At 38.5% G+C, this 18,283-nt stretch overlaps 1 protein-coding gene across 2 annotated transcripts in view; it reads left to right on the top strand.

Moving 5' to 3' along the window:
* Window positions 1–18,283, top strand: part of ADAMTS19 (ADAM metallopeptidase with thrombospondin type 1 motif 19) — a 114,378-nt gene extending 96,095 nt beyond the window's left edge. The window contains exons 18-23 of one of the 2 annotated variants that reach the window (XM_072141766.1): window positions 1,164–1,317; window positions 1,694–1,829; window positions 5,735–5,939; window positions 6,837–6,989; window positions 12,216–12,393; window positions 17,541–18,283. In XM_072141766.1, the coding sequence (XP_071997867.1) occupies window positions 1,164–1,317; window positions 1,694–1,829; window positions 5,735–5,939; window positions 6,837–6,989; window positions 12,216–12,393; window positions 17,541–17,692 (978 nt within the window). In that variant the 3' untranslated portion in view covers window positions 17,693–18,283. Of the gene's footprint in view, window positions 1–1,163; window positions 1,318–1,693; window positions 1,830–5,734; window positions 5,940–6,836; window positions 6,990–12,215; window positions 12,394–17,540 lie in introns of those variants that run through there. The other variant, XM_072141775.1, reaches the window with a different exon arrangement.

Consider the following 18,283-nt stretch of genomic DNA (forward strand, 5'->3'; position numbering starts at 1 on the left):
GCCCTAAATGTAAAGAATCCATAAGTCACCCTAAAAGCCTCATCTAGGGGCTGCAGCCCTAAACAGCTCATTCAGGAACCTGTCCTTGGGATAACACCATCTTATTCTTTTTCCTATGAGGTATGAAATCCCAAGCACATGGGTAGGGAGAGCAGTTGAAGCCTTCCCCACAATGCCTGTAAATTTCACTAATATCTAATTGGTGGATGTTCAACTCTTCACTTCTCATATCTGCATGATGTCTACATTGTGATAAAGGATATTGCAACCTTCCAAAGCATAAAATTGTTACTGAAGAGATTTCAGTATTCAGTGTTATCTGAGCACCAGGGCACCATCAAACAGATGATCTATGGGAGTACAGAGAGTTGGAACACCAACAATCTGATATAAATTCTAAAATATTGCCCTAAGGAATAGCGATCTATATGGCAAAACTCAAAAGTGAGGGTCAACTACAATGCACGTCTTCGTGTGAACTCATGCTTGCTACTATGTGAAAACTTATTTTCATCATTTTTTCACATTTTAACACTTTGATTTTCAGCTTCAAGATAGAATGCTCCACATGTATTGGCTGTGGTCCATTCGTAGCTGAATAAGGAATAACACCTGCAGTGAATTTAACTCACATGTTTATCATACATATCATGTAGACAATATTCTTTTCTAGACAGTGAACCTAAAATGAATTGTGTCCAGGAAAGCCGACTGAGGCGAAAAATGAAAAGCATTTCACACACATCGCTCGCTGCAAAGCTGAACTTTTCCAAGTTTCATTTAGACTTCAGAATATGTGGCACATATGGAAAAACACTGTTGACAGTAATAGTGACAGGCTATTTTAATAGTTCGTGTTTGAGGATGGTTATTTGCAAATTCCACTCTTTAATGTCGACCTGTTAACTTGCATAATATAGGCAAAAACATAGCAACTGCTTTCTTAGAAATGACACAGATTTTATGAGCCAAATTATACTGAGTTAATAAAAATATCCACTTCCCAATAAAAGGCATTCAGATACACACAGTAGTCTCAACGTCTTTCCAGCATACTTTCCACACATCAGGACACTGTACGTTGCAGGACGTGCCAATGTTCCATTTCTTTTACTGATCTAAATATTCATTTTTGCATTGACTTGATCTTGTGTTTTTTGCAGGTGCTACTATTTCATGACCAGAATTATGGCCTCCATTATGAATATACGATACCATTGGACCCCGTTCCGGAGAATCGGAGTGCGAAACTGAATGAGCCGTTGTATATGTGGACTCACTCAGGATGGGAGGACTGTGACGCTGTTTGTGGTGGAGGTAAATTACAACATCCTTAATATGTGCAGTATCTAAGGCGATCTAAGGGTCTCAATGGCAAAACTCACATAAGGAAGCTCTCTCCAAAAACGAATCTGTCATATCCATTACACACTGATTTTGACATGGAAGGCAAAGAAGGCAAAACTTCATTAGAAAGATACTGTTTGCACTAAATCTATTAAAGAAAAGGATTAGCTTTTTCAAATTTTATACATTTTGTAAAATAGGTTTATAAATAGACTAACATCTATTTATCATCTCATTTTGTATCCTATTCTCAATTGTGCTTCGTCGTATATACATACAGTATGTACATTTTTGATGTCCTCAATGTTCTATAGGCATGACATTTGTGTTTTGTGTCATTTACTAGGTGAAAGAAGAACGATGGTGTCCTGTACAAAAATCATGAATAAAAATATAACTATTGTGGACAGTGCAAGCTGTAAAGATCTGGTGAAGCCAGAACCTCAAATACGAAAGTGCAATGAACAACCTTGTCAAACAAGGTAAATATATTTGTAAGTCTTTAAAGGGAACCTGTCACCAGGGACCTCATTTTCACAAAAGACTGGTTGCAAAAGCCCATTACAGCTGCTACAATGTAATTGTGCATTTTAACTTTCATGGCTTCCTGACAAAATCAACTATTTAGTCCCAGGTGTTGGCTTTGGTTTCATAACATTTCAGAAAACGACATGTGACTTGTGCCTGTACTGCTGCTCAGCTCTCAGACCACAACTTTGTGCTCCTTCACAGGAACATAGCTCACAATCTGTTGAGCTGACATTAGTGGGGGAGAGATGAGCTGTACGGGAGCACATAGGTGGGGGCTGAGAGCTGAGGAGCTTGCAACACACACAAGTCACGTGTTGTGCTTTGAAATCCAAATCAAAGACAACCCCTGGGACTAAACAGAGGATTTTGTCAGGAAGCCAGGTAAGTGAAAACACACATTGTAATGCAAATGCCTAGAGGAAGACATATTTGCACTGCTGGTGTAATAAGCTTCTAAAACCTGTCTTTAGTGAAAATGAGGTCCCTGGTGACAGGTTCCCTTTAAAGTATTTTTCTCCTACTTCTATCACGTATTCCAGAGTTTTCAGTCCAGGGATTCTACTAAATTAAAGTGGTTTAATGACTAAAATAGAAAATATGAAGCAAGGTGGTTTGTTAAATGAAAATAACTCACTGTGCCTTATTTTTCTCTTAGCATTGGTTATCCATTGAAGCTACCACAGCTCAGTTTTTCTTTTTACTTTTAGCTGGACAACCCCTTTAATGTCCTTTGTAACTTCCATACTGTATACCAATAATATGACTAAGGGCTTAAACAGATGATCCTAGTTGGTCTGTGATTCACAGACCTGCACTGGACGGATTTTGTGGGCCGACCACAGTGTCAAGGATGTCTATGCATGATAGTCCCTTCTTCCCGACAGAACAGCAGCTCTGTACTGACATATTGATTACAGTTAGGCATTACTATTTAGCTGAAAAGCAGGGACTCCTCGCATCATATATCAATATTATGCTGAATGTCCCTTCCACAGCACTGTGTTCAATATGTAAAATCCAGCCATTGCAGGTCTGTGACTTATGGACTGACCACAGTAGTCTACAAGATCCCTACACAGTAGTTAAAGAGTAACTGTTATTTCAGACAATTTTAATATTGTGTGGAGGGGGGGGGGTGTTATAAAAAAAATTGTAATATACTTCAAAAGAGAAATTCTTCTTTGTTTGTAAAGAAACAGGATGCAAAGTTTCTCTTAGTAATGACTTTACTTCTTGGTTGTCTAGGCCTGACCATCTAATAGACTGCAGACAGGACACTCTTTCATCTTCTCTCTGATAGTTTACACAGGTCTGATAGATCTTAGGAGTGTTGACCCTTTTTACTCTCTCCTTGGCTGTAGCATGGTTTGAGCATTGGTTTCAAACATAAAGCTGAAAATGAAAGGGGTTAATCCTCACTGCACAGTGCTGTGTAAACAAACACAATGAGATTAGATGTAATTCATAGTTAGCCCCATATACACTTTATAGGTGTGTATAGAGTATGGATCTCTACAAGAGGGAAGATTACAGATGTTTATTTACAAACTAAGCAGAATTTTTGTAATGAAGTATATTAGAAAAATGTGCCCAGAACTCCCTGTCCCATAGAAAATATTAAAAAGTATCTCAAATGACAGTTATGTTTAAATCCTTATGATGCACAGTATATGTAAAAATGTTAAAAAGGGAAACTTACAAGTGTACTTTAAAACGATAGATAAATACACTTATATGCATTAGTAACTTTCTGTAAAACTGCAAGATAATTTTACAAATACAGTTATTGTACATTTCCAGCTAAAGAGCTATATTACAGCTTGAGATTATTATGTGAAAACCAAACAGGGATTTGGGAATATGGTCCAGAATTTGCTACAACCTCAATGTGTTCTGCAGCTGCTACAATCAAGTCAGGATAAATAGCCACAGGGATCAGAACACAGGCGCGTTTGGTGTGGGGAGCAGGTGTCTGTATGGCCTCCATTGTATACACAGCAGACACCTCCCTCCAGATGGGTTTCTGTAGAGTTCTGCTCTAGATAGAGATGACGAATGTTTTCAGGATACAACTTAGTTCAGTTTGGCAGAGGAAAACTTTAGGTTAGTGCGTCAAACAGGACTACATTTTTAGGCCAAGAGTTCTCAAGGATAAACGCCTTACCAAGGTTTCCTTAATGTACTTGAAGACATTTTTTTTTTTTTTAAACAAAGTACAGAAAAGTCTTGGTAGTCTTCACTACCGAGAAAAGACTCTATATATGAATAGAATACATTTATTTATAGGATACATTTCTATTTTGTTTAATTGTTTGCCCTTTTTCCCCCCATTTACTTAGAACAGCATTTGCTATTTTCCATTTCCTCCTCCGTCTCTAACTGTTGGGGTTCCTCAAGGCTCAGTCCTAAGTCCTCTGTTCTCTCTACACAGCCCTAGTAGAAAAAACAATCAGCAGGTTAGGCATTGCACACGTAAATGCGCTTCCTATCCATACTTATACATAAATTTGTTGTTGACTGAAACAAGCAGCTTTAATTGTACCACCTTGTTTTATAACAGATGAATTGATCATTGTGGGGAAGGAAGTGCTTATAACAGGAGTCGTATGCCTTTGATTCCGATGATAGATTAATTTGTTTCTTAGTTTTATGTGTAAATGCCCTCTTTAGTATGTAATATACAACAAAATATAGTGGTATTATTATTTTCATCTTTAGCTCTCATGATGGAAGATGTTTATTTTAAAAAAAAACAACATATTTTCCCCACATGTCCTAAGACAACTAAATAAAGTTACTTGCCTTGTCTTATGCAGGGTGATGTAGGCTGCAGCTCCTGTGGCGCCCCTAGATTTTTCCTGACTGAAGTAAGCTATTGTAGAACTGCAGATACAATTTCTCTTGGTATAGAACACTGATCCCAGGTTGTGATTCTCTCCATGTAAATCACAATTCCATCTGCCTGAAGTAATCTCACTGAGAAAGTTTCAACACTAGAGATGAGCGAACACTAAAATGCTCGAGTGCTCGTTACTCGAGTCAAACTTTTCTCGATGCTGGAGTGCTCGTTTCGAATAACGAACCCCATTGAAGTCAATGGGAGACTCGAGCATTTTTCAAGGAGAACAAGGCTCTGCAATAAAATGTGTCTGATAAGTTAGCAGATGTATGGAAACATCTGCAATGTATGTGAAGAACAATATGTGTGAAGAACACATTGCAGATGTTTCCATACATCTGCAATGTGTTCTTCAGACATATTCTTCTTCACCTACTATTGTGAAGAACACTGTTCGGCACTCGTGTCTTCGGATAAGTTAGCAGATGTTTGGAAACATCTGCAATGTGTTCTTCACTTAAATGATCCTGTGTTTACTGTATTCACTGTGTTCGTCACTGTTCTTCGCTGTGTTTCGTTAAGTGAAAGCTCGTTATCGAGCAGGCAAAATACTCGTTCGAGCAACAAGCCGTTTAGAGTATGCTAATACTGGAACGAGCATCAAGCTCGGACGAGTATACTCTATTCAACACCTATTGTTAGTAGGGAAATGCTCCTTATACAGTGTAACAGCCTGTGAAGTAACATCACAAAGAGGCTCTGGTAAAAGCCCTTCCAGTTCACTAACTTTAAAAGTAGATTTTAAAAGGAAGGAGGCCAGGGATAACCCCAGCATAGAGCTCTATGAGTAAGTGTCCCTCATTTATTATGCTTAGTTTTAGTGGTGGATTTCCTTTAACCAATATACAAAAATCATTTAAAATAGTACATTCATTTTTACAAAATTATAGTATATTTCTGTAAAAATCCACTTTATTTTAAATTTACTCTGCACTTCTAAAACTATTCACTTTTCAGGTGGATGATGACAGAATGGAGTTCATGTTCCAGGACATGTGGTAAAGGAACCCAGACCCGGCAGACTGCATGTACCCAGCAACTCAGAAATGGAACACTGATCACAGCTCGTGAAAAAGATTGTCCTGGATACAAGCCTGCTTCAAGCCAGCGCTGTGAGGGCCAGGACTGTATGACAGTATGGGAGGCCGGAGTATGGTCTGAGGTGTAGTAATACACATGAGGAAGATCAATAGGGTGGATCAGAATCATTGATAATATATTCAGTTTCACTTTTAGTAATCATAGCATGGTTTGGTTAAACAATAGGCTACATTAGGAGTTACTAAACTTTGTGTTTTTTTATTTCATAGTGTAGGTGATAACAGTAAATTTTATAATGCATATTATTCAAGAAACTTGTTTGGTTGTGTTGCTTTTCCTTCCTCTATCTTCAGTGATCAATGGATCTTAAATCAGCTCTAAAGTCTATACGCAGAGAGGATAAAGATAAGGAAAAATGGCTAAAGCTTCTAAGGGCATAACTCCTTACAGATCACTTGAGAATAAGGATATAATAACAAATCTGTATTCATTTAGGACCACATATCATTAAAAGGACTGAACCATGTTTTATTGTAGCCCCTTGTTCATAGGATGGGGGATAACAATCTGACCTGCAGGGGTCCAACTACTAGGGCCCATACTGATCAAGAGAATGGGAGTCTCTTTCTCACTAATAAATGGACCTGCAGTAGATCAAGTATGGGATCACTGGATGTTGCTGAGCACACAATTTAGTTATATGTAGAAGATCATGAGAGTGCCAGATATACCACAGTGCTGTGGTAAGCAACTTCTGGAACTCCCAGAATGGAGCAGCAAGATGCATGCTTGACCTACCACTCCATCTATTAGTGAGTACGGGACCTCCTCATCACCTCGTGAGGTATGAATGTGCCATGTGATTTGTGTACAAGTGAACAATATTTAAGACTACTATTAAAATTATCATTTGCCCACAAGTGAACCATAGAAAGCAAACACAAACTCAACCAAATTGTTTTAACACCATCTGGAAAAAATGTTCAGAATGATATTGACATAATTGCTTGTTTTTTAGTGCTCTTTAAAATGCGGTAAAGGTGTACGGCATCGGACTGTGAGATGTACAAACCCTCGTAAGAAGTGCCTAATGTCCACCAGACCAAGGGAAATGGAAGACTGTGAAGATTACTCTAAGTGCTATACATGGAGAACAGGAGACTGGTCTAAAGTGAGTTCAATTTCTATTATTAGGTATTAGGGGAAAACAGACACTGGTAATGGCAGAATCATTAGTAGAAGTAGAAGATATTAATTGAAGGTGTTTACTGGGCAAATTGTATGTATGACCTATCTTTCTAAGCTATTCAGTCACACTGCAGACAGTTATCATTGAAGTCTTCAGCTAGCCTGGATGTTTTCTACACAAAAGACAGACTTTTCTGCTTTCAGGTTCCTCTGTAGCGTCTAAAAGTTAGTTAGCGAGTGTAATCACACTTTTTCTTATTAACTGCAACTGATGTATCCTAAGGATGGACAATTCTGTAGGGCCACAGCTGTAAGTGCCATCCCTCTATCTTCTGCACTGCAGTTCTTGCAGTTCTTTAGTCCTAACTTGTGGCCTACAAAAGCCCATTAAGAAATCTAACTCCTGAAGTCTGCTTCAACTGAGTCCCCTGCAATTGTGGCCTTATTTATTACTCAATTTACATGGCCATTTATTTTCCTGTTCCTTAGGTGCCCCTCATTGGTGTCTTCTGGGCCAGCTGCTATTTAAGGACCATGACAAGATGTCCTGCAATTGCTATGCAGAAAAGGCCAGATTCCCTTTTAAGGGGTCAAAGAGTTAAAAAACAGATACTTTAGGATAAAGGAAATACTTATTTTTGACCATAACAAACTGGAGTCAGTGATAGGTTGAGGCCCTGGAGAGCTGTTTAATTATACCTTTGTGTGTGTGGTAAGCAGAATCAACAATTTTTAATCCAGGTTTGAAGCTCCTACAAATGCTCCGGGTGGGTTCTTCAGCCTGAAGAGCTTTCTGGTCTTTGCAATGAATTGTGCCGCATACCCTCCCCTCTGCTTTTAGCTACTGCTGCAAGTATCCAAGTGAAATCCTGATACAACTCCTAATCATAGCAGAGGGGAAAGACAACTCAGAGAGCAGAAAGCTCTTCAAGTTAAAAATCCTTCCCAGAACCCCTGCAAGAAGTGCAGAACTGGATTGTAACCTTACTTATAGCAGTCTTGTCAATATTAACAACATACAGAAAAGTCTAAAATGTATGGTTACACAAATCTCCAGGATGCTACCCAACAAAGTCTGCAAGTGTGTATGGACAAAACTGCTGAAAGATTCCTTTTGGGGTATAAGACTCTTAGTGGTGGCCCAAAGTAAATCTGCTTAAGTGGGCCGGCAACCAGATGTTACATTAATAGCATTTGCTATACAAACCTATAGGACATTCTTGATCATAAAGTTTTTTTTTTCAAAAACACAAAGAGTGGACCTTGAGTTTTTGTATTATATGTGTTATCTGAGACAATGGGGCTCATTTACTAAGGGTCCGCGGAGCGCATTTTCGTTGGGTTTCCCGGCAAATTACGTTTTGCACCGAATTGCCCCGTGATTTTGGCACATGCGATCGGATTTTGGTGCATCGGCGCCGGCTTGCACGTGACAGAAATTCGGGGGGCGAGCCTTCGGACAACCGGACGGATTTGGACAACGCGCAGGATTTAACCGGGAAGAAGAAGGTGAACTTCTTCTAGTGTACTACTAACACAGAATTTATTTTCATATCCATAGCACACACATATCAATTATTATTAATGGTTTAGGTCCCTTTCACACTTGCGTTTTTTCACGCGCATATTCTGCGCATGATTTTGACTTGCATTGCACTCTGTCCCATTGTTATCAACAGGCTTTTTCAGACTTGCATTTTTCAGACAAGTACGTTTTTTTAAACGTGCGTTTAAATCTCAGCATGCTCTACTTTTGCAAGTCACACGAGTGAAAAACGCACCATACAAGTCTATGGAGATGCATCAAAAACGCATTGCACTCTGAGACACAAGCAAGTCCAATACAAGTGAACTGCATTTTTCACGCATCAATTGCCATAGAAAAGACAGAGCTCAGTCCTGAGTCCTTTTCATAAGTGAAAAACGCATTGAAATTGCATTGAAAATGCATTGAAAACGTGCGTGAAAAACTCAGACACACTTAAACCCTGATTGAAAACTGATTAAACTCTGATGAAAAATGTCAGTTTTTCACTTACCAAACCCTAATCGCTCCCTTATCAGACTCTGACGTGATCTGCGACGCAAGTGTGGAAGGGGCCCAATGGGCACCTTTACCTGTAAATTTGAAAAATCTGTTTCTCAACCTAATGGAAAATATCAATGTTTAATACCATCTAGTAATTTTTGAGCCTATTAAGAACTTTACTCAACTTTTTACCTGTATGATTTACATAACTGTATTTGATGTTGTAATTTCCAAAACACACCAATTGTGTAGATGGCAATCAACTCTATTGAAGTACTTGGATTTCTTCGGGACAATACAGTGTGGGATGGTATCCCCTTCTTGAGCGCCCACTAATCCTAGAAGTACAACTTTGAATAATGGAGCACATTTATTAATGGCCGTGCACCAGTTTTCTGTCTGACTTTGCACTTTCTTTTAGATGCAAACTGCTTGCACAGGTATTTAAGAAGTGTCTGTGCCACATTTGTGTTGCACGCAACCATTTTGTGGCGCAACTGCAAAAGGCATCATGTGACACAAATTAGGGGCGTTCCGGTGCTCAGTTAGACCGTATGCCACATTAAATATGCAAAGTCTGACAGAACTGTGTTGTACGCTCTTTCTTAAAGGTGCTCCAAAAGTAAAGTTGGTGCACTCTGTAAGAGCTGTGCAGAGGGCTCCAGATTCATGAAGAACATGTGGCACAATTTATGGATCTGGTGCACCCTGCTCACTACACATTTTGTGCTATTTGCACTGTTAGAGCCCTAAATCTGCTCCAATATATGGAATTTCCCAAACAATCTATAAAATCAATCTAGAGTCTGTTTAAAATTGCTGAAAAATCCCTGGTTGATGGTGAATAATGGTTAACTTAAAATGACAGCCCCATTGACCTATTTTATAAATTGTATAATTGATATTGTATAATATTGTATATAATATTCTCCTTTTACTCCTGGTCCTGCTGGATTTTGATTTCACACCTTCCTCAGCAATTGGCCTGGAGAAAATTCCCTACTTCCAACCTATACGTTTGGCAGTGAACGGGATGAATAAATATGAGTAATTACCCTCTATGCCAAGTTTAGGATTGGTTTGTTAAAAACATAGAAATTTAGTGTTTCTCTATATACAAATTAATAAAACAGGTCATTATTAACACATGTTCTGTGTGTGTAGCCTCACACAACTGGCAGAGGAACCTTATGAGCAGGACATTGAATTAAATGTTTCTTTTGTCAGTTACATACTTTTTGACTTAATGCCTGTATTATTTTATAGTAACTTTCTATGGTGTTCCAGAGTAAACAAAGTCTAGATCACTTAATATTAGTGAGGTCTGCAAAATATTCTAGTAGCTTTTTGAGCTTTGTAGCTATAGATATTAATATATAGTTGAATATCATTAACAAACTTAGTTTACAAGATGCATTTTTACTAATTAAAAAGTTGTTGTTTATTGACTTTTCCAAAAGATGAACAACTATATTTGGTATATGATATATTTGGTGGATCTAAACTGCTTTAAAAACCCTAAAGTGGTAAAGTTATCTTACTTATAGCATTAGCACAGGACATTCCATGTATGTCTCATAGAAGCAGGTCCCCTGGCTGGGATCTGCACCTATTTCCAGAATGGAATCCTGTGGATTCCTTTAAATGGGACCTGAATTGCCACAACATACACAACTGAGATATCCGACTCCTGTTTATCAGCTTCTGAAGATTCTTTGTCGATACGTGTGACAGGTATCATACTCCCAACAATGGGGCAGATTTACTTACCCGGCCCATTCGCGATCCAGCGACACGTTCTCTGCGGTGGATTCGGGTCTTCCCGCGATTCACTAAGGCAGTTCCTCTGACGTCCACCAGATGTCGCTGCTGTGCCGAAGTCCGCCGAGGCTTGCCGGAGTGCACGATCCTATACTTGGTAAAGGTAAGTGCGTGTCCCGCGACACTTTCTGATCGCGTGCGCCAAAAACCTGCGGCAATTCAGGGAAAATCGGCACAAATCGGAAATATTCAGGTAACACGTCGGGAAAACGCGAATCGGGCCCTTAGTAAATGACCCCCAATGTGATGAACTATCCTAAAGGTAGATCATCAATATCTATATCTTGCAAAAACCCTTTTAAGTTTTTTGCATTGGTGTCTAGTGTTTTCAATGTACGTATAACAATGCAGATGTTACAATTATACTTACCATTAAAATCAGGTACAGCCTGTTGATAACTTGCCCTGTAAACTGAACAAAACAATACACAATGGGGCACATTTACTAAGAACAGTGCGAACTGCACTATGTGCAAATATGTGAATCTGGCACCCTCTGCACTGCACTGACAGAGTGCACCTTTAACATGAGCCGTGCAACACAATTGTGTCAGACTTTGCATGTTAAATCTGGCGCACTGTCCGACACCGGAACGCCCACTTTAGTACAGAAATTTGTGTTGCATGAAGAATAGTGGAGCAGCAACACAAAAGGGTCAAGTGCAACACATATGTGGTACAGACACTTCTTAAATACTTGAAAAGAATGTGCAACGTCTGATAGAAAACTGGCGCACGTACCTTAGTAAATGTGCCTTAATGTATATTACAGCAGCCTATATTAAGTCCAATGGGCAATACGCTTCAAATATTCTATTACTGAAGATGTACTGCCCATTATTCATTCCTTTGTGACAAGGTAAAATGACTGTCATTGTGGTTAGAACATGTGAGCTCATGGGCAAAAGACCCACTGTAACTGCTGGAAGAGAACCATCCAGGAAACAATCATGCCACTATATTTTCAATGCAGCCATTGGTATGTCATGTGTCCATTTTTACAACATCATCATTGGAGGACAGGCTACATAGACTGTCAGGAGATGGGGAAAAAGTCAGCATGGAAGTAGCGAACAATTAATAAGATGGATGACTCTTCTTATTCTTTTTCCATACTTCTTTGTGCCACTTGGATATTGATAGCGGACCCCAAAATATCAGTAAATAAAAGTAGAATAGAGCTTATGGCATTTGGGATTGTTGAAGAGAAATCAGTTTGCCAGTAATTTTCAAACTTTTTTTTGCAAATCTCCTAGTTATCATGTATATTACGTTAAAGGATACTTATTTCTAGTAGGTTATACTACATGGCGGGGCCCGAATAAGGCTCTAACTTGTATTTTATTTTATTGTACTTAGTGTTCCGTGACTTGTGGAAAAGGCATGCAGTCAAGAGTAATTCAATGCATGCACAGAATTACTGGAAGGCATGGAAATGAATGCTTTTCATCTGAGAAACCAGCAGCCTATAGACCATGTCATCTACAAGCCTGTAATGAAAAAGTCAACGTTAACACAATAACTTCACCTCGTCTTGGTAAGCTTACAAAACAATTACCAGATAAATGCATCTAACTGTGTTCCAGGTCAGGATCCTTTTTTCTATGTCTAGACAGTACCGAGCGTTTATGAAGTGATTTGTAACTTTTGGATCTCAAGTCAGTAATAAGAGAAGTGCCTGCTCTGCCATGCTATTATCTCTTTTATGTTATAGGTACGTCACATATGTTTTCAGAACAGATATCACTTTAAAAGTCAAGATTTTAATTTTTTTTTTTTGCACTTTTGCCTTTGAGGTAATTGCTTCTTTCTACAATGATCAGCCTCAACCTAAAACCACAAACTGTAGGTCACCCTCCTGTCACCCTGTCCTATCAAGGCTTAGACTTCACAAGACACATGAAGGTCTCCTGTGGTATCTGGTACCAATCTGGTAACAGCAGCTTCTTTAGAAGGGTTTTCAGATTTCATTCAGTCATCATTAGTGGGAATCTGACACTTACGACCCCATCCTTTAGTTCACAGGGTGATATTTAGGCTTTATTTATTCTGGCTATAAAAACTGCAGGAACTAGTTATTCGGTTGGGATGCTTATGGAAATCCCTTTAAGATCTACACATTGCAAGATGGAATTTGAATTTCACAGTCCCACAATCTTTTTACTGGGTTGATATTTGGGCTATTAGTGAATACAGCTGCCAGATTTTTTAAAAGAACACTACCATCTGCTAACTTAGCATAGAAGGTCCTGGTGCCATTTTCTCCTTGAAAAATTACCTAGAAAAATTAAATCAATCCAAAACTAGACAGTCCTTCAATCTACTTAAACATCTTTGTCCATGACCTTTACTGCCTATGACTTACATGTAGTCCTTCCCCCATACCACTTTTAGTAGATGTTAACCATGTTGTATTCACTCAACAAAACCTGATACTTTGGAGATGCTCTGATCAAGTCATCTCACTATCAAAACTCAACTGAGTTTAATACTAGCCATGCAAATCAATATACAGTTAAAGGGGTATTCTCGTCTGGGCACTCAAATTCAGTTTCATTAATCTCCCATGTATAAACATTTCTTCAATTAGATGTTATTAAAAAAAATGTTCCTGTGTGAAGATAATTTCTCATAAATGTAGTCATGTTGTCCCTTAGAAACCAGATAGCTTCCTCGGTTACGACCACGTCACACTCTAGCAGCGGTGGCCAGACTTGGGCTATAGAGTCCTGCCGGACCACCAGGATTCAGCGATCATTACCACAGGACGGCTGTGGGACATGCAGAAACTCCCAGACATTTCGTATACAAAAACCTTTTTGTTTATTTGTGCAGCCATCTCGTTTCTAAGGGACAAAATGACTACATTTATGAGAAATTATCTTCACACAGGAACATTTTTTTTAATAACATCTAATTGAAGAAATGTTTATATATGGCAGATTAATGAAACTGAATGTGAGTGCCCAGACGAGAATACCCCTTTAACTCCATACAAGATGAGTGTTGGCTGTTGGCAGTCCAAAGCCGGCAGCACGTGTTTTCCGCCATCTTGGCTGAGATGGTCGCTTCCTGTGATCCGTGACATGTCACACAGCTCCATGGAAAAAGTTATTAGTGCCAGAAGATGGTGAAATGTAGACTTTTTTTGTACAGAAGGTTTTTTTAAATGTATTAAAACACAATAAAACCTATATAAATATAGCGTCCTTGTGACTGCTTTGACCTGTGTTTGGGGCACACAGTAAAAGCTGTAAAAACAAACCCACAAGAAAATGGCGCAAATGTGTTTTTTTTACCAATTTCACTGCATTTACAATTTTTTTCCCACTTCCCAGTATACATCATGGAATATTAAATAATGAGTTTATTACACAGAAAACAAGCCCACACACAGCTCATTACAATAATTACAAAAATAAAACAGCTCTCTAGTAGTCGATTTTGTAGAACCACTGTGCAGTGCAAACATATATTTCACAGATTTCAAAGCGCAAATATATATGAAATATATATTCAGAAAATTATTTTGTATTAAGCATTTACTGAAAATTTTCTATCGTGAAGCAGACGTCTGCTTTCACAGTGTAAGAAATTTTGAACTTTTTGAGGGGTCAGTGATTTTTATGCATCTAAAATCTCTGATATATTCAAGTATATACCGACATGTACTCGGGGATATAAAAAAATGAACTTAGTTCTCTCCTTTCCGACACCCTTTGCAGGTCCTCTTCTTGCTTTCTGTGTGCTGCTAGCAACAGCTCCATGCATGCTGTCCAAGCACAGGAAGAAAGAACAGGACCTACAGGGGGTGTCTGAAAGGTGGGTACTAAGTTTATTATTTTTATATGCAGGGGGAAGGGGCTTGGCTATATACTGAGGGCTAGCTGGCTACATACTACTGGGGGCTGTCTATATATAGGGGCAGGGATATGGCTAGCTATACACTGGGAGGAGGCTGTCCCACTGCCTTTCCCACCCCAGCTTAATACTCCCAAATACTTTCCCAGTTTGTACTATGGTTGGCTTATACAATACTCTATTTTAATCCAATTTCTATAAAATTGCCACAATCTTCTTTGATGACTCTATGTACAGTATTTAACCCCTTATCACTGACACTAGTTTTCAGCTCAGTGACCAGACTCGATTTTTCAAATCTGCCCTGTCTCACGATAATTGGTTATAACTTCGGAACGCTTTAACATATCTGGGTGATTTTGAGAATGTTTTCTCGTGACACATTGTACTTCATGTTAGCTATAAAATTTAAGTGATAAGTTTTGCGTTTCGTTCTGAAAAAAAGATAAAATTTGGCAAAAGTTTGTAAAAATTCTTCATTTTCCAAGTTTGAAATGTTCTGGTTTCCAGACAAGATGTAAAACTACCCAAAAAGTTTGATAATTAACATTTACAGAATATCTGCTTTATGTTGGGATGATATTTTATGCTTCCGGTCATTTTTCTAGAATGTTATGAGGTGCAGAACTTTAGGTGCGATTTTTCTCATTTTCATGAAAATTGCCAAAACTCACATTTTGAGGGACAACTCAGCTTTCAAGTGACTTTGAGAGGCCTAAATAATAGTAAAACCCCATAAATTACCCCACTACAGAAAGTTCACCCCTCAACATATGTAAAACAACTTCTATTAAGTCCATTAACCCTTTAAGTGTTTCACATGGGTTAAAAAATATGGACCTGCGATTTAGAAACTATAGAATTTTTTTGGAAAATACATTCATTTAGGCCAAAACTGACATTTTTAGAATAAATTAAATGATGAAACGCACTGCAACGCTTGATGCCCAATTCCTCCCGAGTGTACTGATACCCCATATGTGGTGGTGACTGCTGTACGGGCGCACGGCCGAGTATAGAATGAATGGAGGCGCCATTCACAGCAGATTTGTATTGTCACATTGTACGACCTATAAATTTTTATTTTTTTTGGTAATGCGAACATATGAGGGCTTATTTTTTATGGGATGAGATATGATGTATAGATAATTTATTTTGGGAGTCTAAAGCTTATTCTTGAGATTTTATTAACTATTTCAAGGGGGACACAAACAAAATCATCAATTTTTATTTTGGATTGTTAGCATTTTTTTTCCCCCGCTCACCGTAATGTAAAAATAATATTTTATCTTTATTCTCTAGTTCACTACGATTACGGTGATACCTCATTTATATATTTTTTCTTATTTTTGCTTAATTTTCCTGAGCAAAACCAATATTGGAGAAAATCGCATTGTTTTTACTATTGACAACTTTTCAGGGCCATAACTTCTGTATTTTTCTGTTGTCAGACCTGGTTGAGGGCTTATTTTTTGCGAAAACAGTTGTTCTTTTCAGTCGTATCATATTAGGGAACGTAACTTTTTTTGATCACTTTTTAGAACATTTTTTGTGATGGTGTTTGATGAAAAATTGTATATTATGGGAAGTTTTTGGAGTTTTTTTTTTACGTAGTTCACCGAGCGGGTTCAATATTGATTTAGATTTATTGTACAGATTAATACGGACACGGTGATACCAAATATGTACGTGTTTTTGTGTTTTATTTACTTTATTTGCATTTTATGTGTTACTGGGGAGATTATGGGACTTTTATTTTATTTATTTATTTAATTATATTATAAAAAGATTTAATTTTTTTTAAACTTTTTTACATTTTCTACTTCTTGGCTTGAATAAGCGATCATCCGATCGCTTATTCAAGCCTTTACACTGCAATACACTTGTACTGTAGTGTATAGTGTAAGTAACTGAGCATGCCGCGCATGCTCAGTTACTTACAGCCGGGTCCTGCCAGGAGGCGGAACCCGGCACAGAGAGGAGCCGACAGCCTCGGGTCACTCGTCGGGACCCGGGGCAGCGGCAGGAGGGATCGGATCCCCCGGTAAGCACACCGGGGGGGTCCGATCCACGGGGACACACTTGTAAGGGGTTAAACACCCGGGATCGGAGTTTTTCCGATCCCGGGTGTTAGTGCCGGGTCTGGGCTGTGATATCACAGCCCGACAACGGCACCAGCGAGACCCGGTGTCCCGAAATCTTCTTCTGACGCGCCGCCGTAGAAAGGCGTCGCATCAGAAGAAGTACCCTTAATGACCGTCGTAGAATCCCGATACGGTGGTCATTAAGGGGTTAAGGTAGCTCCTTTAAAGAAGACCTGTCAGGGTTCTTTGGGAGACAAAACCATATGGGCCTGAGGTTTAGTGTCCCAATCGCTCTAGGTAAACCTTTATACTTGCAGTAATAAAATTTTAATGCTCAATGGTCATTTTTGCACAAGAAATGTCCCAGCCTTGTCCTCGAATATTTTCGTGCAGACCCACATATCAAATGCAATAGAGTAAGAGTCGCTTTAATCCAGAAATTCCAGTGCACACAATTCATTTCATTCTCTTTTCACAGAATAAAACTTCTCAACACCAACATAGTGTATGAACCATGAGTAAGTGTGCCATATAGCCACATGAAACGCATCTCTCTTAACTAGAGATGGGTTCAACGAGACGCATCGGACTCATCTCTGGTGCTCCAAAAGGACCTGTGGGTGGTTTAGTGTCCCAAATCACCCTGTCTTTAAAGCACAGCTAAAAATAACTGCACTATAAAATGTTCCTTTTCTGCTAAGAATTGATCTTACAATTTACTGTTTCATTTTTATTTCAGCTGCTTTGACCTTCAAATGTCTTCAAGACCAGTGGCCAGTATACTGTAAAGTAATACGAGAGAAAAACCTCTGCCAAGACATGAGGTGGTACCAACGCTGCTGTGAAACATGCAGGGACTTTTACGCTCAGAAAATGCAGCTCAGGAGTTGACCATAGTTGTTTATGGATGGTGCTCAATATTATCAAAAACACACACATTTCTAGCATATTACAACCAAACTTTTACAGAGTTCCTATTATTTAATCAATTTAATTTATTGTTATTTTTCATTTCATCCATCACCGCTCACACCTAACTGTGGCTTACATTTGTACAAGGGAACATCTTTCAGTGTTTAGACTGTACACATCTGAGTTTTGACTAGTGCCTGGTTCTGTTCACGTTAAAATGAACCCACATTTCAATTTTTTTGTAATGTGAGATGAAATTATGATCCATTTGGTAAAACATACTAAACACTCCTCAATTATGCTTTGTGATAATGTTTCCAAGTCATATAGGCACTATGAATGTTCCACGTTGCTGTTCACATGGCACATCCTATCAATACAGCTATTGCTATGTATTACTTATGTTTCTAGATTTATGTATGTCAAAATTGTTTAACATTGTATTGAAAAGTTAGGTTTATGCTGTGTTCAATGTTAGAAAATGAAACTGGATTTTCCTAAAAATTGGATGTGGGAACTAAACAGAAATAAGGTATCAGGAAACAATCATGGTTGGAACACCTAATCAGA

The sequence above is a fragment of the Engystomops pustulosus genome, chromosome 1 (assembly GCF_040894005.1).
Source record: "Engystomops pustulosus chromosome 1, aEngPut4.maternal, whole genome shotgun sequence".
NCBI classification, from domain to species: Eukaryota; Metazoa; Chordata; class Amphibia; order Anura; family Leptodactylidae; genus Engystomops; species Engystomops pustulosus.